The sequence below is a fragment of the Ascidia mentula genome, chromosome 6 (assembly GCF_947561715.1).
Source record: "Ascidia mentula chromosome 6, kaAscMent1.1, whole genome shotgun sequence".
Lineage (NCBI taxonomy): Eukaryota > Metazoa > Chordata > Ascidiacea > Phlebobranchia > Ascidiidae > Ascidia > Ascidia mentula.
In genome coordinates this window covers 2,111,103-2,132,759 of record NC_138571.1, presented here as the reverse complement: position 1 = coordinate 2,132,759, position 21,657 = coordinate 2,111,103, and the positions used below count along the sequence as shown (strand labels likewise).

The window sequence follows — 21,657 nt, the reverse complement described above, 5'->3', positions numbered from 1 at the left end:
CAATAATAGTTTAGTATTAAAAGGGCTGATTTCATTCTATTGATTTTGTTGCTAACCCGAGCGTTTACTTAAATTATCATGAAATATTTAAAATAAAATGCCTTTCGAAACACATTATTCTGTTCAGTCGTCTTATTAAGTTAGGAAAGTAAATGAATAGACTGAGTTTGTGAGTGATCAGGATAATAATGAGAGAAGAAGGCGCGATCCTGTCTTGCTCATATCTGCCACCATCTTTAGACGGAAGTTTAATCAAAAAATTTCCAAACAAAATTTTACAATCACTTTACTACATGATGATTTCTATGTCTGTACCACGCATGACTCTGCGATAAACACGTAAAATTTTTTCTACAACCAACGTTTGAAACATGATATAAAGCAAAAAAGGTTGCAGCAATGTTTTTTCTACGTTTCACGTTTTTTGTCTGAATACCGGGAGGCAAAAGAACCGTTCTGCTATCACACTATACCAAACACTTGGGCTCGACTGGTCGTGTTTTCTATTGGAATGTTAACATTCATTATTGACGACTGAAAAAATAGTCACATGAGTTTAAATTTCAAGACTGCAATCGTTTAGCTTCACATTGCACAATTTATTACTGATGCTGCCAGGCATATTATCAACTCTTCTGACTTTGCTATTTACAAATAACAACGATTCGGTTGATATGGGTTTATATTTACCGAATGATCGTTTCTCTTTCCGCGCTAATGACACGAAATCAATCAACCATCATCATTTCCTCACAACTCGCTACACCGACAGCTTGTGACGTCACAATACAGTTTTGACTGTTTACTGAATACAAGAGGAACTGATGCAAAGGTTGACCATCTCCAACGCATTTGTCTCCGAAATGAACAATGAAAACTTAACCGGATGCCATTACATTTGAACAACAGAATACATTTTAACGTAAAGGTTGAGGACGTTCAAATACAAGCAATATCATACTATGGCCTTCACAAAAGTTTAACGCTACGGCACTAGAAAATTTGTTCATAATTAATCACTATCAACTTCTACATGAACCAGCAAAGTAAAAAAGCTGATTGAAGACACATTAAACAGTAACGCAGGGGCTTCGTGGAGTTCTTAGACCTAATGAACCGAAGCAATAATTTATTGCATTGAATTAGCGAAAACAAACGCTGCTTAAAACAAAATGACAATCACTTTACTACATGATGATTTCTATGTCTGTACCACACATGACCCTGCGAAAATCTAACAAAACTATTCCTACAACCAACATTTGAAACATGATATGAAGCAAAAAAGTTGCAGCAATGTTTTTTCTACGTTTCACATATACCGAATGATCGTTTCTCTTTCCGCGCTAATGACACGAAATCAATCTACCATCATTATTTCCCCACAACTTGCTACACTGACAGCTTGTGATGTCACAATAGCGTTTTGACTGTTTACTGAATACAAGAGGAACTGATGCAAAGGTTGCCCATCTCCAATGCATTTTTCTCCGAAATGAACGATGAAAACTTAACCGGATGCCATTACATTTGAACAAAAGAATACATTTTAACGTGAAGGTTAAGATGTTCAAACACAAGCCAAATCATACTATGGCCTTCACAAAGTTTAAAGCTACGTCACTTCAAAAATAGTCACCACAAACTTCTAAATGAACTGGCAAAGTTAAAAAAGCTGATAGCAGACGCATTAAACATTAACACAGGAGCTTAAAACCTCGTTTTTAACGGTTCTTCCTATTTCATTTTGGTGCTGCAACAACTTTCCACTAATGTTTTTAAACCGGAAACAGTTTGAATGAATAAGTACTGAAGGATGGAAATGTATCTCTGTCGTAGAACCAACATTCTACACAATATAATACTGTTACGTCACAACAATGATTTGTGTAAGTTTGATGTGGGATACGGAATTCTGACCACAAGAAATCTTAGACCTGAGAAGAAAATGCCAATGCTTTGCAATGTACAAACTTTCCGAGCTAACCAGGTCTGCCTTCTGGTTTCATTTTTGTTGAATTTATGGCATTAGGTTGTCGACATTCGAGTCATTTGCCATTAAATATGTTTTACAAAACATTTTTTCTCATGTTGTTGTTCTCAAAAGTACTCACTGCTCAAAATATGTAAATAACTTGGTAACATTTTATTAAAACTTTAATTTAGTTAAAAAATAAAATTTAAAAAAAGGCATAAAAACTTCGCAACAAACAGTGATTCATTGTAACTTTTGTCATCTGCGTATTACGAAGGAAAAACACAAGCATTGGCAACCAATTAATAGTAGTATTTACAAAAGTATCAAATCAACAAAACAAGCTGAGTTTAGACAATGGTAATGCGGAAATTATACAATCCATGGAGTAATAGAACACAAGAAGTTTGAAGACAATAATACTAAACAAGAAAGCTTTTATTTTATTACATGTTTTTAGTCGCATATTTAACATTTTTGTACCAACTTGTCTTGCAGCTATGTTGGTTAACGTTAGACAACTTGTTGCAATTAACATTACATTGGTTCAAGTGGATCTAATTGTAACCAATCAAACACAGCACGGATTGGAAGATGGAATTAGCAATCTTTGCTGCATGATGATTCAGAATCTAAAAATAAATTAAAACCATAATTGTCTAGTTACTGTTTCCCTGACACAATTAAACGTAATTTTTATTGACCGACGTTTCACCTGTTCTTACACTAAGGAAGCCACTAGCTGAATAGCAGGGGAAAAGCCGGTCAATAAAAATTACATTTAAATAGTCAGACGAACAGACTATTGAAGTATAATATATATTCCTGGCAGCAACATTGTGCATAAAAGTTGTTCCGCAATTTCGTTTGCGTTAATTTAGACAATAATTTTAATCTTGTTTACTGGTAAATATAACACACTCAGAGTGACTTGATTGTTTATTAATTTATGGCCATTTAATCAAATGACTTTCAGTGAGATAATAAGATTTATTACGGATGTGTTACGCTAAACAAACGAATTCCCCAAAAAATAACATATTTGCCGGATTATGTAACAAAATTGTGCATCTTCACTACAATCGATGTTAATGGAAATCATTTATCTTAGTTAACAAAAATACAAACCTTCTGATGAAGTTTGCATCAGTTGTTGAGTGTTTGTCATTTTACCTGAGGTTTCTGTCGCATTGATTTTTTGATTTACGAATATATTTACCCCAGATTGGTGTCCAATGTCCTGCAAACAGCAAGCGTAGTTAATATAAAATCCAATATAAGTCGCAACTGAAGTTCAACATTATAACGCAGGCTACAGATAAATACACTTAGCGATGTTTGCATTCATTACAAACATTCCGCATAGTTCACATGTAGTATAATGATCTTACCTGTCTGTTTCCAGAATGTTGATGGACATCACCCTGTACTCCAACAAAACTGTCTGTTATGTTTGAGTCTTGTGCCTCTATGTCCTGAGATTGACCTGGTGTAAAAGAACAAGTTTATTTGCCATAATGAAGCTTGTTCTTGTTTGTTATTCTTAATAACCCAAAAAGTAAAACAATTTTTTGCATCAATTAATCTACTTTTTGAAAATGCGCTTTTTCCCTACTTGATTGTTTTTCGTCATTTCTTGACTCAGCACTTTTTGGATTTTTGGATCATATTGTTGATTTATGTCTTCCTACAAACAATGAATAAACAGTTTTAAAATGCCAATTGAAAAGCTAATGACAATGAAAGTTCTATTATCTGACCTGATTTTGTTGTTCCTCCTTTATGTTAACTTTCGCACTAAAATCTGCTTCTTCTGGTTCTCCAACAACAAACTTCAATTTAACATTCACTGTTTCATAACCAATGTGTGGAGCAAACTTCCAAGTAATATCACGTTTTGTTGAATTGATTGCATAAATATTCATCAAAATGACTTCATTTTTCAAAAATGTAACTCGACCACTTTCACTTTTAAGTATGAGAGTTGCTTCAGTTTGATAAGACCTGGCAATGGGAAATAGAAAAAAACTATTTTTGAAATTTTTGTATTACTGCAGAATGTTTCAAAATTATCTATTGATTACTAAAACATCTTAAATGCCGGGTCCAAACATAATGTTGCGAGCAAGCCGTTCGCGTGTGAGCTCACTTTGGAATGCAACTTCGAAAAGAATTGAAAGTCAAAGAAAACGGGCATAATCCGCTGAACGCTCGCGACCTCTTGTGACCAAAAGGTGTTTATGCAGGTGGTAAAAAACAAACAAAGCAAAACGTGAGTGTGAACCCGGCCCAAAAACATAATTTCTATTGAAAAAGCCTACACAGGAAAATGTGGTTTTACAAGACACTGATCAATACCGCATCTAATCACAACATTTGCTTGGTTCTTCACCTTAAAGTAAACTCAGTTAACTTCTCCAGATGTGGATATTCCTCTTGATTAAATTTTAGGTCATCGCAAATAAAAAATTTCCAGAGTCTTTCATCACAGTCAAAATCTTCTTTGTATGGAAATCCACCCATAACAATTTTATTTTTTGACCAAGAAAAGAAATTTTGTAACAATGTTTGGAACCTAAATGCAAAAAAATTAATTGTCCTGCATTTATTTTGTAATCAATATACACTTACCAAGTAAAGTGAGTTACTTTGAATGCAATCTTCCCATCTCCACTGTAGGGAAAAGTTTGATAATCTTCCCATGTTTTACCATCTTCACTTGTCTCAACCTTAACATTTTGTTGAACAGTTTTATTTCGTGTATCTATGTCCTACATAGGAACTACAAACTACCTTCATTTTAAAGAGGTTTTTAAACTTACCACAACAAGTTGATGACGATCTTCACACACAAAACATGTTGGTAAAGTGATGGTGACATATTTGGTGAACTGCTTTGCATTGCAGGAGACATAACAATTACAACAGATTATTGTAAACGGCCGGAAAGAAAACACGTCTTTGTTTCGTAAAAACGTTGATAGGAAACGTCTATTAGTTCTGCTGTACGACAATTAACGTAATAACCTATATAATATTCATATACGGAGCGTTTACTGACACACTGACACCCGCATCTTGTTTACAAATTCAGGTCAAAATTAGTTGCGTGGTAGTTGCTTAAAGCACCCTCAAAGGACATAATTTTAGCTAGAATGGCTTAGGATCCTCCTGCAGGCTCCACAAATCCTTGTTGTGTACAGCTACATCATTAATTTTTGAATTGCACTAATGGACGTTCATGGGTAAATGACTTACAAGTCAGTAAATTAGAAATTGAATAAACAAAGCTACAGGAATAGGTTTTGGGGACAAAAGCCAATCACTCAGTATGTGCATTAACGTTGATAAGCTCCCAACATGATTTGTGGAATAAAATGTTGATACTAAAAATTTGCACGAATGCAGTCTCCACTAGCAGAAATTGTGTGGCCAAATACCCACATTTGGAGTAATCGCTAGGGTCAGCTAAGCCAAAGTGCAATGACTAAGCCTCGCCCTGGGCCCACTGCCGCCCTGAACAATGCCCCCGCCAGGTATGATATTGAGCGTTAGAAAGCAGTTAATATGTTTTGACAGGAAAATCCTGTATTCACATCGCATTTATAAAACCACTTACATTTGGCTTGATATTTCCGTAGTAACTTCTTAACCAAATTTTTACATTTGTCTCCAGTGCATTAGGAGGAATATCAACAATACAACCCATCACATCAAGTTTGTCACCTTCCACACCAACAACTGATGATTTTGACTGAATTACTTCGTATTTTTCATGTGTCTGGATAATATACCGTTGTTTCCATATAAAAAGTTATGTGATATTTATGATATTTATGAGAAGACTCTTTTTACTGTTAATGTTGCAAATAACAAAATTTTAAATCTCTAGATCAGGTGAAATTGTAATGAAAACAGTTTAGAACTGTGTTTTCACAAAAGCATGCATATGTTATTTCTTTACTTTGGAAATGATGAGATCCCTTCCTGCCTTTGTAATTTTGTTACCTATTACCGACAAACTTTTTGTTTTGTGCATACATCCAGCCAATGACTCAGCACCTACATCCGTCACATTGTTGAGGTTTAAATCCAGATCTTTCATCTAAACAACAGATACACAACAAATTTTGCCACAGAAGTTCAACAAAGACCTGTTTTCAGTGACAAGTTTATTCACGTAAAAAAAATTCTGAACACTTAACATTGTTGCCATAATGGGTACCACGTAAAAAATTAATCGTATCTTACAGGTTTTTGCAAATCATTAATCTTCTCTGAGAGAATTTCCACAACCTCATCTCCAATGTCACAAACACTCATATCAAGTTCTTCAATGTTGTGAATGCAACGAGCCAATGCCGCTGCTCCTCTTTCTCCTATCTTGTTCCAGGAAAGTATGATTTTCTTTATCTGAATGAAACAATAATCGTAAAATAAGGATATTTGTTAGATTGCAAATAAGGAAGTTGTTTGTTCCCCGGTTTTCTGCCAACACAAATGTCATTCAACAAATTATAATGAACACACGTCCTGCGTACTGATATACTTACAAATTTAAAAGAAGTTTAGATAAAGTACAAGACGAAGAGTTTTTGTGGTAGTGCTTGCGCAGTATTTTTGTTACTACTACTTTGAAAGAAAGGCTTGAATATATTTGTAACCAAAAAGGATAAAATGTGGGCTAACGTTATCAAGAAAACGTGTAAATAAAACTATTTTACATGCGGAGGCCTTGTATGCCTCTTTGCGAGCGCTAGCAGTTGTTTTCAACAAGCGTAATATTGGCAACGTGTTCACCAATTAAACTAATTGACATGGGTGGTGTCCGGACCCTGGATACGCCCATAAGTCTATTGCACTATACCGCAACTTGCTAAATTATGATACCATGCAAACAGCAGTTTTATAATTTTATGATGGAATACCGGTTTGTCTCTTCTTTTAATAACATAGGAGAGCGCTTCAATCTCTTCCGGAGTAACTTCACACCAACTTAGATTGAGGCAATCAGGAAGCGAGGAAGCTTCTAAAGAAATTATCTCTTCATCATTTGTTTCGTACGCCCTCCTGCATTCACATAGTATTTCCTCTATCTCCAGTCTCCTTGTCACCTTTCTTTCTAATGTTGTCGAAAGAGCTTGTCTGGAAATAGGTAAGAATGAGCGTTAAATCAACCCAAAAATACAAAATTTTTAATTTCTATTCTTTGGATTTTGATGAAATATATTTCGCCCAACGTGGCATCATCAGTTTCTGCAACTGCTAAAGTTGAAAAACAGACATATAGAAGTCAGGGTTGCTACACACATCAGTCTGTATAAGCACATACAAAGGTTACAATATAACCATGTACATGTGTACAGCAACATGTGCAAAACTTTAACACAATTAAAACAGGGGCTACCCTAAGTTTGCATTTAGAGCCAAGATTATATTTTTTAAATCCCACTTGGTGAGTTCCATATTTGCTATTGAAAAAATGGAACTGCACACAGATTTCAGGAACATATCGTTGTATTGTTTTGAAAATCAAGTCACCATGATAGATTTATTCATATTTTTAAAAATATGGCCTGTGAGATTTAAGCCAGTGTATTTGAGTGGCCCATAAGGCATGTTTACTTTCACCAAATTATTCAAAAGTCATTCAAAACAGACTAAATGACGATGGAAACATCTCAGTAAGTAAAGTAGTGGTATGATATGACTAGGACCATAAATATCTCTGAGTGATTGTTCATTTGTATTTTGCTCTGATTTGTCATAAAAAGTTGCTTCAAAGCAAAAGTAATTTGGTGGATTTTAAGTTACAAAGAGACTGAACCTCAGAACAATTTCGTATGTCTGTTTCAGCTGAAAATGTATCTTTTTGATGCCAGGACAATCGTTCAAAGTTGATATTTTCATTATGAAATAAATAATCACTCAATCTAAATGCACAATAGCTGTTTTTTAATATTGCATTGTTGAAATATTCGCATGACAATACACTTTAGTGTAGTCTATAGAGCACTTGCTTAGTCGCATAACGCTGTTGGTCTAAACACCTTCTGGCACAAAACTGATGTTGCGGCAATTGTATACCTTTTGTGAGAAGGATGTATGGATTTTTTTCGAACCATGCTGGTTTAAATATACAGATCAAGTCAATTCCCAGATCGACCTTTACAAAATCTAAAAATCTGTATAAAAATCAAAATCAAAATATTATTTAGTGCAAGAATTACAGTGCAGCGAACGCAGCGTATAATAATATGAAACATGCATTATTGCCATTGTTTATATTTGTGACCGGTTTCCCACGTACAAAAGGTAAACCCAAACGGTGCAGAACTAATTACAGACTTTTAAACAACCACCGCCCTGGCTCTAAAACAATAAAGGACTATAAAGTGCCGTAACCTGTTGGTCCGCCCGGACATGCCTAGCGGGCACTTGTGACTTGTGTTCATGCTTTATATAGGCCATATTGGATTCCATTCAACTTGTGGTTTCATTTGGACTGCTGCCGTACGTTTCAGCCATCTAAGTAAAAGATTGTTTACCTGATTGGTGTCGGATACAAGGAGTCAGTACAAGAACACGCTTTAAAACGCAACATATATAATATATTATATAATATTGCTTTACCCTTTTAACGCATTATTGGCCTTGGCAATCTTAGTTTTGTGGCAATGTGTGTTAAAAATTAGTTGGTTTTCGATGCGAGGATTGGTAATTACCATCATATATGTGTATTACGGCACCAGCCACGGCATTCGCAGTTTAGTGTTTTCGAATTCTATTTACACGTTCCGCTGCTGATGTCATTTCCTTTCTACTATTCGCTTTGCAAGTTCTGTGCCTGGCATTCTCTTGTATTGAAAATGCCTTCCATGACAAATGCAATGTAACAATAGAAAAGATATCCTGTCTGCCTTAGGTACTAACGGCACTTGGCAATAAAAAAATTGTACATAAACTTTGTGAAACTGAGATCATTAGCGATCGAAGGAAGGCAGCCTTAACGAATAAAAATGAGCACTGAAGAAAGAGCAGTGCCACATGCTGCTGACCGGCATCCATTCATAGCCTATTCAAATTGTCACACATAATTTTGTTTTGTTATGTTGGAGTTCGAAAAGGGCATTTCCAACCCACCAAAACCTTTAGAGTTTGTATTCGTTGCTCATTAGAAGAGATTGAAGAATCATTGGTATGTTAAGGAAAGAAACATCTGCTCGGCAATTGTAATTGATTGGGAAATGAAAAAAATAATTGTTAATGCAGCAAGTATAATGACCCTGTATGCATACGTTTTGTTTTTGTTAATACTCGTGCGACTGTTACTTATATATTAAACTGATCGATTGACTTTGGGTTAGAGAGTAGCAATCGTTCAGTTAAAAACGCACTGTATGTTTAGCTATCATTGTTTCTTTTCTCCGCGCTACGCGTCGCAACGCTACGAAATAAACAACCACAAACACTTCTTTCCAACTCGACATAATGTAAAGTTGCGACGTCGCAAAAGTGCTTTGTCTGCATTTGATGCTTGACAGCACATAAGAGGAACTAATACAGTGGCTTCACTGGGTATATTGTGGCCACGTTACACTGGTGCGCAAGCGCACAACTTGTCAGGCGACCTTCACCACCGTAATCAGAAAAGGCAGAAGTAATGCCATGCTTTCGCATAACAAGGCAGGATCGCCCCACTGCGCAGGTCCTTTATATTTGGCGATCACAGCTCTAATATTCTGTTCATAAGGTTCAAAGGCTTCGCAGCCAAGGCATTGTAGCCAAGCTGGATCAGTCACTTTTCCCGAAAAGTCGGAGCGAGATCTGAAAATCAAGCTTCCGTAAGGTTTGAACTCACGACCCTGGGCTAACCAGGCCCAACGCTCCACCAACTGAGCTGCAGGAGCTCAGTGGCTTCACTGGGTATATTGTGACCGAGTTACACTGGTGCGCAAGCGCACAACTTGTCAGGCGACCTTCACATGCGTAGAGGATCTCCACCACCGTAATCAGACAACGCAGAAGTAATGCCATGCTTACGCATAGCAAGGCGGGATCGCCCCACTGCGCAGGCCCTTTACATTTGGCGATCACAGCTCCAATATTCTGATCATAAGGTTAACAGGCTTGATTTTTCAGATCACGGTCCGACTTGTCGGGAAAAGTGGCTGATCTAGCATGGATACAATGCCTTGGCTGCGAAGCCTTTGAACCTACTCATTTCAATATACGTTTTAAAACAGTGGATATTATGATGTAGCGTGCCACACGCTGACTGTTTCGGTAATTGATAACATTTAACAACGAACTGTTTGACATGTTAACAACCGGTAACGAAATAAAACGATTACGAAGCAGAAGAATATTCTCAGAACATAGCGTAACTACTTGTGTTACGTGTTAATTCAAAAAAAATAAAACTGTTTTAAATCAATGAATTTATTTGCTCATGGGGGAAAGTATAAAGTTTACCGATTGCTAATACACTGGAACAACAGAATACGTTGCAAAACAAAAGTTGAACAAACATGGATACACATAATCTGACACGACGTTCAGACAAGTTTAATGCTACGTCATTTTTGCAAGTTTGAGAATATATTATTATCATTACCAACCTCGACCTAAATTGGCACAAGTTGCCAAAACTGATAATCGATACTATACAAATGATATAGAAATGTTGATGCTGCCAGTAACTTTTTACTAAAGTTTTAGAAACTGGAACAGTTTTAACTAAAAACATTCAAGGATGAAAATGCATCTCTGGCGCCAACTAACGTTAAGTTAAAACAATTTTATATTCTGTTTATTTTTTGCCTAGAAATGAGTTAAATAATACCGTAATGTAAACTTATCTTCGAAAAGAAATATGGATGGATGAGACCGAATGTTATGAAACAGCATCTCTGTACAAAGCATTACCCTGCAGCCATTTTTTACAGAATTATTCCAACAACCAGCATTTCACCTTATAAATTAACTGTTACTTGACACCAATGTTTTGTTTACGTTTGATGTGAGCTTCGTTATGTTGCACTACGCAACGTTAATCACAAGAATTCTTGGCGCTGATACGAAACTAGTGAAGGAAGACTGGTGATCTACATGAGGAGAATCTTAAGAAAAAACTTCATTCATGAATAAAGACACACCAGTATGCAAATACAACCTAACAAATTGAAATATCAAGGTTGCATCAGCGCAAAATCACAAATAATTGCCTAAAAATGCAAAGGCAAAAACCTACATTTGTTTTTCTCGCGTTTGTATCAATTAAAACATTATCCAACTTTAGATAGTAGTATTAATAATAAAATCGTCTTACACGAGTCGGCCAACCGCTCCATTGAGTCGCCTTCAGTAATTTAGCGAGACATTACACCCAAGCTGGCGTTTAAATGACAAAAATAATAGCGCCTCGCTGCTTCTCAAATGCCAAATCGTTCCTGCTTGATGGGTTTTGCCCTTCTTTCATCACATTCCTACAAAATGTTAATTGTGCAACAAGTAAGAAGAGTAAATGTGTGGTAATGGAAATAAAAGATTGCATTTGTTTGATATATGGTGAACATAAAATGTATGAATTTGTTGATGGATTTACCTGAGTGATCAAAATTTAATTAAAATGTGCTCTTGATCGTGGTTGCTGCAGGAATATTACCATTCATTTTGACTGTCGAAAAGTTGTTAAATGTATCTAAATTTTAACATGGCAATCGTTCAGTTAAAAACGCACAGTATGTTTAGCTAATATTGTTTCTTTTCTCCGCGCTACGCGTCACTCATAACAATGCTGAAATGTTGCGACACCATAGAAGTGTTTTGTCTGCGATACACTGGAACAAAAGATTGCGCTGGAAAACAAAAGTTGGAAAAACAAAAATACTCACGATAACCGAGTCTGGTGTTCAGGCAAGTTGAACGCTACGTCATATTTACAAGTTTGGGAAATCAGTTCATTATACCAACCTCGAGCTAATCTGCCAAAACTGGTGAAACAGAAATCTTACAGAATTATTCACACAACCAGCGTTTTACATTATGAACAACTGTTAATCGACACCAATGTTTTGTTTACGTTTGATGTGAGCTTCGTAATGCTCAACTACGTAAGGAAATCTTGGTCCTGATGAGAAAATGCTCAAGGTAGACCAATAAACTACAATAATTCTTTAGAAAAACTTCCTACATCAGTAAAGACATACCGGTATGCAAATACAACCTTGGGAATTGACATATCAAGGTCACGTCGAAGCGAAATGGCAAATTAGGGACTTATTCAAAGCAAAAGAAAAAAAAATTAGAGCTTTCAACCTGAACGTTTGCTTTATCACGAAAAACTAAAACAAACTACAACGCGAATCAAATAAAATCATTCTATTTAGCCGTCTTGTTTTATACATTAGAAGCAATGTTGGCATGTGAATAGGCTAGGCATGTGAGTGGTCAAGGATAATAAAGCTCATTTGATCGATCGTTGCCGTCGCTTAAATTGTATTATAGTTTGCTCCAATTTTAGGCTAAACAAAATGTTTACAAAACCGACATGATGATTTCTATCTCAGTACCCAGCATAACCCTGCAACAATCTTACAAAATATTCGTATAATCTATGATATTTACTTGTCTGTATAAACAATTCTGCGCTACTGGTTGTGGTTGTCATAGGAATGAATATTGTTAAATTAAACTAAAAACACCTACTTTACTTTACCCACATGGTGATTCGCAATAAAACTTGTCACGGAATTAATAAACCGTAATTTGCAATTATGACCGATTGCGACGTCACAGTAGTGTTTTTACTACGTTTTATGCATGACCGAACTATGGGGGAACTGAAGGAGAGTTTACACAACTCATGCGAGTTTGCGTGCCAAAATATACGAAATTTGACTGCTTGTTAATACACTTGGTAAACATATTACAACACAAACAAAAATGACAACAACTTTGAGCTTAACTTGCTGGCAGATTTTGACAACATCTGATTGCCAATAGTAAAGACCTGAATTACAGAAGCTGAAAACCTAGCTTTTATTGTTTCTTCCAACTTTGTCGTGATGCTGCCACTAACTACACCCAAGAATGTATGAAAGGTTGAAACACTTGAGATAAAAAAATAGCGTTGTGTGAAAATAGATTTCTAACGCCCACTAACGGTAAGATGAAACCGCTGTAACCTTATATTATTTATTTGCATAGAAATGAAAGACCTATGTAGGTTTTTCATAAAGCGATGCACTATTGCGTTAAACGCCACATCTTTCCTGTCGCTATCATGGGATTTGGTTTTACGTTCTTTCACAAACATTCCTACAAACTGTCATTTTTTATTGAAGTAAAAATAGAAAAATAAGCGTTGAAAATGTAAAGTATTTGCCTTCAGGTACAGCCACATACACGCTTTCCTCGAGTAATTTATTGTAATGACCTCTCCGGCATACAGAGTGCTTATAAAGCGGTCGTTACGCTTCAACGAGCACACGTGGTAATTGCAACACAAACACAATATATAACAATCCTCCCTACAAACAAATCCTAATTCTCACATCCATATCTGGTTGGCGGATGTCGAGTTCTCGTAGGATAACGAGCATGAGTGTCGTTCGAAAGGTTGGAACGGTTATCAAAAACAAAATCGTCGAAACACGGCGAATTACATTGTACAATATCACGAACGTTATTTCCCGACATGTCAATTAACTGATTAATGTGACGCTTCCAAATAAATTTACAATTTACACGTACAAGATAGGTCAGTGGCCCGAGAACTTTTTCAATGACGCCAACTGCCCAACGCTTACTACGAGCGCGATAATCTAGGGCTGCCACTTTTTGACCAACTGCAAATGTTCGTGGCCGTTGCCCGTGGTGTTTGTCGATGTGCTTTTCTACACATTTCTCGACCCTTCCCTCTCCCGCGGGTTGAACAAGATCCAGGCGGGTTCTCAGATTGCGCTTGATGAACAGCTTGGCAGGGGACTCTCCTAACAATGCATGAGGAGCATTGCGGTAGGACAGCAAAAATCTTGACAGTTTGCTTTTGATGCTCCCGGTTTCGTTTGACATCGACTGTAAACCTCTCTTTACGGTTTGTACAAATCTCTCCGCTTGGCCGTTTGTGGCTGGTGAGTATGGAGGAGTCTTCATATGACGAATACCGTTCATCTTCAGGAACGTCTGGAACTCCTGTGAAATGAATTGAGGACCATTGTCAGAAACAATCTTTTCCGGAATACCGTTCCTCGAGAAAACGTTGCGAAGTTCGTCTATAGTTGCAGCCGCCGTGGTGGAATGCATTGGGATTACCTCTGGCCACTTAGAATAGGCATCCACGATCACCAAGAGCATGTGGTTTTCCACAGGACCTGCAAAGTCTATATGTATGCGTTGCCATGGTTTAACACAAGTTTGCCAGGGGTGGTATTTTACTACAGGTGGTACGTTCCTATTTTGTAAGCACCCCGAACAGTTCTTGGACAATTCTTCAATATGTTTATCAAGGTTGGGCCACCAGACGTAATTTCGTGCGATTTGTTTCATTTTCACAACACCCAGGTGTCCGTTGTGTAATTCCTGCAAAATAGAGGACCTTAGATTTTCTGGAATAACCACTCTGGGTCCCCAAACCAAACATCCGTAAAATGTGGATAACTCATTTCTTCGATAATAATATGGCATATTGGCACTTTCCGGCACCCAATTGCCCGATGTCACGCAAGCAAACACCCGTGACAAAATTTTATCTGAACGTGTGTGTTTAGCAATATCCTCGGCCGTTATGCCGACATTACAGGAATGCTTCTTTTTGGATGAAATATAGAAGTGAGAGGCTCGTGGTCAGTCACAAGCGTAAAATGTCGACCAAACAAGTAAATGTGAAACTTTTGCACAGCCCACACAATTGCTAAAGCTTCTTTATCAATTTGCGAATAGTTTTTCTCGGACTTAGACAGAGATCTCGAGATGTACGCAATTGGTCGCTCAATGCCTTCCGGCATTACATGTGACATAACTGCACCAATGCCGTATGGCGATGCATCACATGCTAACTTAATTGGCAAATTTACGTCATAATGCGTAAGAACCTTATCAGAAGCCATCAGTTTACGAGCTTTATTAAATGACTGAATGCATTCCAAGGACCAGTTCCATCTACGACCTTTCTCTAAAAGTTCACATAACGGATGCAACAAATATGACAGATTGGGCAAAAATCGATGATAATAATTAACTAGGCCAAGGAACGAACGAAGCTGGGACACATTCTGTGGGGTCGGACAATTCGTGACCGCCTCAATTTTATCTTGTGATTTATGCAATCCCTCTTTATCTACAACATGGCCACAAAATTCAATTTGATTCTTGAAAAACTCACACTTGTTCGGATTGACTTTTAACCCATAAGACGACAATCGCTGGAGAACATTTCGCAGATTTTCTGTATGTTCTAGATCTGTTGCTCCAGTTATTATCATATCATCCAATAAACATTGTACTCCTTTTAACCCTTGCAACACTTGATCCATAGCCTTTTGCCATAATGCCGGGGCTGAAGCTACCCCAAAAACTAGGCGGTTGTAACGAAAGAGTCCTTTGTGCGTATTAATGGTAAGCAAATGTTTACATTCGTCTTCCATTGTCATTTGCAAATACGCATTTTTTAAATCCAGTTTTGTAAAACGATTTCCTCCAGCTAACGTGGCAAAAATATCAGTTACTTTAGGCAAGGGATATTGCTCTATGTTTAAGACTGGATTTAAAGTTACTTTAAAATCTCCGCACAATCTTACGGAGCCATCCTTTTTCAACACGGGTACGACAGGGGTTGCCCACTCACTGTAAGGAACGGACTCCAATATCCCTTCAGATGTCAGCCTCTCTAATTCAGCTTCAACTTTTTGCTTTATGGAGTATGGAAGTGATCTGGCCTTACAGAAAACAGGTTTTGCGTTAGATTTAAGATATAATTTTCCTTTTATTTTTTTTAATGTTCCTAATTTGTCATCAAACACCTCTGGAAACCCGGTGACCAGCGGACAGTTTGTTACATTAAACTTCAAACAACTAAAAACTTCATGACTTCCAGATTTACAAAAGGCACGCAGCCACTCACGACCAAATAAAGTCGGACCATTTATTTCCACAACATAAAGGTTCAAGTATAAACGGGTAGATCGGTATTCCACCGTAACTCGCAGAAACCCCAGAGGAATGATTCTCTCATTTGAATAAGTTTTTAAAACAATGCTTGTTGGTTGAAGTGTGGAGCCTTTAAACATTTTTTTGTAATCAGCTTCGGACATAATAGACAGTGCAGACCCAGTATCTAGTTCCATTATAACAGGTTTTACGTTAATTAGGGGTCGAAGCACTATATTATCATTTTCTGTAACACCAATGGAATTTAAACAACATTTTACTGGCACCTGTTGATCTTCGGAAGCAATGTAGTTTAAATTTCGCTTGCTTCGATTCCGACAAGTCGATGCAATATGACCAATTCTTCCACACTTGTAACACGTGGCACTTTTGAAAGCAATTGAATTCTTCATGACCAGAGCGACCACATCTGCCACACGCTCTTCGGTTTCTTAGATTTTCATTTCTACTAAACTTGTTAATGGACATGTCATTATTTCTCATTATTTTTGTATCAGCATCGGCTTTTTCCAAAGTGTTAGCTATTAGCACGGCTTGGGAAAAGTTCAAATTACTTTCAATTAACAAACGCCGCTGTGTGGTCTCCGAAAGTATACCACAAACAAATCTTTGAGTTAATGCATCGTCCAAAAAATCACCGTACTGACAATTTTCACTTAACTTTCTGATAACAGCAACATACTGATTTACAGATTCTCCAGGAATTTGATCACGCTTTCCAAATTTAAAACGTTCAGAAATTTTGAGGGTCGTAGGGCAAAAATGTTCTGTTAAAATTTTCACAATTTCCTTGTACGTTTTTGAGTAAGTTTTGGAGGGTGCAACCAAATCTTTCAAAAGACTGTATGTCTTAGCACCAACAAAATTCAAAAGCGCCGGTACCTTTTTGTCATTAGGAATGTCATTAATTTTGAAGAACTGTTCAATTCTTTCCACGTACGTTGGCCATGTTTCCGTTTCAGCACAAAAGTCACCAACACTTCCCAAGTAAGACGATCCCATCCTCGTCGCCAGTGTAAAGTATTTGCCTTCAGGTACAGCCACATACACGCTTTCCTCGAGTAATTTATTGTAATGACCTCTCCGGCATACAGAGTGCTTATAAAGCGGTCGTTACGCTTCAACGAGCACACGTGGTAATTGCAACACAAACACAATATATAACAGAAAACAAAAGATCCATTCAACTTTACTATTAAACCGAAGATTAATGACTGTGCGCTACCAGGTCGTGGATTGTTAGCTTCCTTTTAAGGACTTTAAAGTTTAGCAAATGAACCTAACTTTATGACACTTTCCAGAAAGTTTTCATCAGTGAAGATAACTTTCTTGAGGGGCGTCGAGATCTTCTCCGTGGCCGGGGTGCACAACATTAGCTGGCACTGACAAGTCAAGCTTCTAGCTTTAGCTTATCTATTGCTATGTGTTGATGTCGAGCTTAAACGTATTCAATCGACTTACGCAGACGTTGTTGAGCATCGACATGGGCGTCGGAAGCAGATATTTGAGCAAATTCCTGGAAGTGGAATTAAAACGTTGTCGGTTCTTTTTTAATTAGATAAATAAACAACCCAGATACCATCAATAATATGCCATAAACCATCACAGCTGAAGACTTTTGCCTGTCTTCTTTTGGGGTAGTCCTAATTAAGTCCCAACAAGATCGAAAGTAGCTCGACAACCCGATGGAATTGTTGAGACGATTCATGATCACACTTTTAAGGTGACAATAAACTCTCTATTATTCCATTGGGGTGTGGGTGATAGGAGGTGGTTGAAGTTGAATTCCCAAAAGTTGGTTGATTACACCGAAGTGAACTGCGGTCCTCGATCGGACAACATGTGGGCTGGAATACCACAACGTTAAGTTTTATAGTAGATAAAAGCGTAGGCGCAGGTTATGGCGGTGGCAACTTGAGTGGGAATTACCTCTGGCCACCGTGTTTGCGTGACAAATCTGTTGAAACAAACTTGAAGGCAGTGAGCTGGTTGATGATGCAGGTAGTAGGGTGAGAAAAAACATGAATAATATGGAACACTTTTTGTCGAGGTTGCCGAGATGACTGTGGATAACCGAGTAAAAGCGTCAAAATATTCTGAAGATGGAGGTCGTTCAACTCTGTGCGATGTGTTTGTGACTCGTTGGTGTGCTGCACAGTATCCAAAGCCTCAGAAACAATAGATGGTGTTGGCAACCAATGCCTGTTTACTCAATGGTATAAGCGAGATAATTGCTTTCCCGTTAATGCGCTACATATCATCAGTGAACTTCAAAATCGTCAGAAGAGTATCCATGTTTTCCAGCTCTACGACAGTAGCTGAAAGTAGCAAATTCCACTAACTGACAGTCAAATTATTCAACTGCATTCCGTGAGTGTGGCAGCAAAATTGTTTGGAGTAAAAACCGCCTTCCTCTCAAAGCAGGCGTTGCCCTTCGTTCTTGCTTTGTGGATTTCTGTCCTTGCGAAGCTGACTAAAAGTAATTTCTATCTCGTGCAAGAGTTCGCATAATCGGATTAAAATCGCACGAGTCGTGACGAGGCGAATTAGAATGACGTGCGTTAATGAACGAATGTTGGTGAAAACATTGAAAAGCGATAAAAATACGTTATAATTCACTACACATATGTTCTCAATCGGGGAAGATAAGATGGAAATTTCACTTTAATTTATGCTGTACCTTCGTGCAGCAAAGATTATTAGTTCAATTTATACTCTATGGTGTTGATTTGACAGTTAGTATTAAGTAAACTTTATTTATTGTGAGACTATCTATACATACAAGTTTCAGCCAATAAATTAAATGACAACTTCGTTGAAATGTTGATTATGTCATAGTTTGAATATGTAAGACTTTAAAGCCGAATCACTGATTCCTTTTATTCGCGAAGTACCAGAAATCTATTTTTTTTCGTTGCTAATAGGTATATCGTGGATTTGACACAAGGTTTGTTTCAGAGAGCTTTTGTTATGCCAACATTGACGCAGTTGGTCGAGTATTCATGTGCTGTTGCTGTGGCGAATTTGAGCGTTTGGTTTTGGGATTTTAAATAAATTCAGATAGATGAAAATGAAAGAAACAAGTCGGACTGTATACGTGCTAATTGAGCCACACTATTCATTAAGAGTTGCATACTGGGTACATACAGTGTTTCGACTTGTTGATTGTGGCAATGCGCTTGCTTTTAAAATAACAGGAACACAGATTTTCACCTTTCGGTCAACGTCGAACTGTATTTATGGAAATATGAACCCTTTAATTGGCCAATTATTCGTGCTTTTATGAAATGTCCATCCCGATCTAAGTTAGGGAGATAGGTAGTATGTGGGTAGCAGATGAGAGAATTTCAGATACTTCCTTCCTGTCTCTGAGATACTCTTTCCGTTTCATACGTATGCATTTTTAATGGGGAATTGTCTCACGGAGACACTTGCAGATACTCTGTGTTTTCCTTTCTTGACTGGGAGTACGATAGAATTCTCCCTCAACCGAAAAGGGAGCAGAGATTGGGAGAGACTTTCCCTGCGTGTCTTCTTTTTGTCATCCCCCAGGTCTCACCCCGCTTCTTCGGATTGTTAGCTGTTCCGTCCTAGTGCATCTATGCCTGGCTGATCTTTATCTTCGCAAATCTCTTGTATGGCGGGTAAATTGCTTCCTGTATGATTCGATCGTAGTCTCACGTATTTCCTTTTCTGCTGTTTATTTCCAATATTTCTTAATTCCATGCGCAGTCTGTTTGTCACGAACCAGGCTACACATTCGACCATAAGGTATTTTGTCCTTATCAGATTATGGCTGGGTCCTTGTTTTGATACCTTACCCGCGTATGTTCAGAATTTGACAACAAAAACCCCACGGGTTCGATACCTACATACGCATCTGCGCATTTCTTTTTTCTTGATCCATCTGATAGTTTCATATTTTACCTATTTCCCTTTTCAAAGGGGCGTGCCCATCTTTGACAAGCTTATAAAGGGTTATAAAGGGTTGAGCCAATTGAGAGATTCAGGAACCTCACGATTGGAGGCGGTGCGGCACACTATAAATCCTAGCTTTTGATTTATTATCGCACATCTTGAAAGCCGGCAAAAACATGCGTGCAAGACTTCATTGCGGATTTTGTGACATGCATTTGGCTAAAACCGATGAGGCCACGTCATATGAAAATAAGTGCAACCGAAGTGCGGTTTGTGAGGATTGTGGCAAAATGTACGTTTAATTTGTTCTGCTTGATTTAGTGAATAATGATTTCCATTCACACTTGCATTTAGGTTTATTTCACTTCGCAACATCAGACGACACCGAGAGAGATATTGCGGGGAAGCGCAAAAGTTCGCGATGTAAGTTGATTTTCGTTTTTTTCGGCTTAATCTGTCCAGTGCCACTATAAACATCCAAAAAAAATAATTAGCATTTTACTAAAACGTGAATTGCACGTGTAAGTATTTTGCCTACTATATAGCAGTAGTCTTAACTGTGCTTTGATGGCGTCAACGCATGAGTCTGAATAGTTGTTGATCCAATCTCTCTGTCGTTTTCACCAGCAAACAGCTGAATCCGAATAACTCGAAGATCAAATGGTGAAGCAGTTTGAGTAGATAAGTTACCGAAGGATGAAAATTCATCTCTGACGTGGAACCAGCATGGTTTCTTAATGTCGCTCTGGCATTAAAATTGGGTGGGACGTGCGCGGCCCTAGAGAGAAAATAAATGTATCTTACAGAAGCACACTGACAGGATTTAGAAGGTGTTCTAGAAGAAGTATGTTACCCGCAGCATGTACGAGGCGCGTCGGTAAGTCCACTTCGCCAGTTGCAGTTGTTCAGGTGCGAGTTTATAAGTTTTGAATAGGGGCAAAAAATGCCGGACCTGCGACATTGTGATAACCGTTGCTGGTGGATCCCTGAACATTTTTGCCATAATCTACTTGAGTGTGGTCTCTTGGCGTTTTGTGTACGTGTGACCATGGCCGCTTGTCACAGAAAAAGTTTTAACGTTTTATCGGCTATATTTTTTGTCTTGTCAATCCCTAAAGTGAAATCACTGATGGGTTTTGTTGTGTTGTTAATTTTTTATTTCATTGCTATTCTCTTTGGACAAAAACTGCAGTAATAGGCGAAATTAACATTTCTGTTGGAAAGAAACATTATGCATTGGCGCTCATCGTCTTTTACTTATTTTGAAGTCCGAGGATTAAAACATATTGAGAGCTGCTTTTGCACTAGCTGGCACACTGATTTCCACTGTGTGGTACCTTTCAGTAAATGTCGAATCGTTGAGTACTCAAAACTGAGTACCAAACAACAGAGACGAAACACATAAATTGTTATTGCTTTTTTGCACATATATAACATATTGATTTGTACAGACAGATCCGCCGGTCATCGACTTGTACATGCTATTTCCTGTAGTCAGTTTTAACATTTTCTCTGTTGATAAGCAATTAGGCGCAAAATGGAAAACACCAACAGCTTAGACCCTAAAACAGCAACAGTTAAAAAACAAAACT

The 21,657-nt window shown here is 37.6% G+C and overlaps 1 protein-coding gene, 1 non-coding gene and 1 pseudogene across 3 annotated transcripts; all 3 read right to left on the bottom strand.

The window, feature by feature from the left end:
- Nucleotides 1-2,346: 2,346 nt before the first annotated feature.
- On the bottom strand, nucleotides 2,347-11,936 carry LOC145906596 (uncharacterized). Of its 2 annotated transcripts, none has more exons than XM_082994049.1 (16): nucleotides 11,872-11,936; nucleotides 11,307-11,463; nucleotides 8,381-8,503; nucleotides 8,063-8,160; nucleotides 6,904-7,120; nucleotides 6,227-6,388; nucleotides 5,940-6,080; nucleotides 5,595-5,756; nucleotides 4,798-4,866; nucleotides 4,607-4,704; nucleotides 4,368-4,550; nucleotides 3,736-3,979; nucleotides 3,591-3,662; nucleotides 3,367-3,461; nucleotides 3,104-3,215; nucleotides 2,347-2,607 (listed from the first exon to the last, which is right to left on the bottom strand). In XM_082994049.1, exons 4-14 carry the CDS (start codon nucleotides 8,098-8,100, stop codon nucleotides 3,444-3,446), a joined length of 1,404 nt encoding a protein of 467 aa, XP_082850175.1. In that variant the 5' UTR covers nucleotides 8,101-8,160; nucleotides 8,381-8,503; nucleotides 11,307-11,463; nucleotides 11,872-11,936; the 3' UTR covers nucleotides 2,347-2,607; nucleotides 3,104-3,215; nucleotides 3,367-3,443. The 2 variants fall into 2 exon arrangements, with proteins under 2 accessions (XP_082850175.1, XP_082850177.1); XM_082994051.1 differs by lacking the exon at nucleotides 11,872-11,936 and adding an exon at nucleotides 11,583-11,677.
- Nucleotides 5,363-5,519, bottom strand: LOC145907513 (U1 spliceosomal RNA). The gene has a single exon (XR_014402898.1). It is a non-coding gene; the product is annotated as a U1 spliceosomal RNA (small nuclear RNA).
- Nucleotides 11,937-16,223: 4,287 nt separating the features above from the next.
- On the bottom strand, nucleotides 16,224-17,149 carry LOC145906606 (uncharacterized; annotated as a pseudogene).
- Nucleotides 17,150-21,657: the final 4,508 nt, after the last annotated feature.

Coding starts and splice junctions, on each gene's coding strand:
- LOC145906596 (XM_082994049.1), bottom strand. CDS start 8,100: ATGGTTCGAAAAAAATCCATACATCCTTCTCACAAAAG. Junction 5,757..5,939: donor GGGATCTCATCATTTCCAAA/GTAAAGAAATAA, acceptor TATATTATCCAG/ACACATGAAAAATACGAAGT. Junction 4,551..4,606: donor AAAGTAACTCACTTTACTTG/GTAAGTGTATAT, acceptor TTTTGCATTTAG/GTTCCAAACATTGTTACAAA.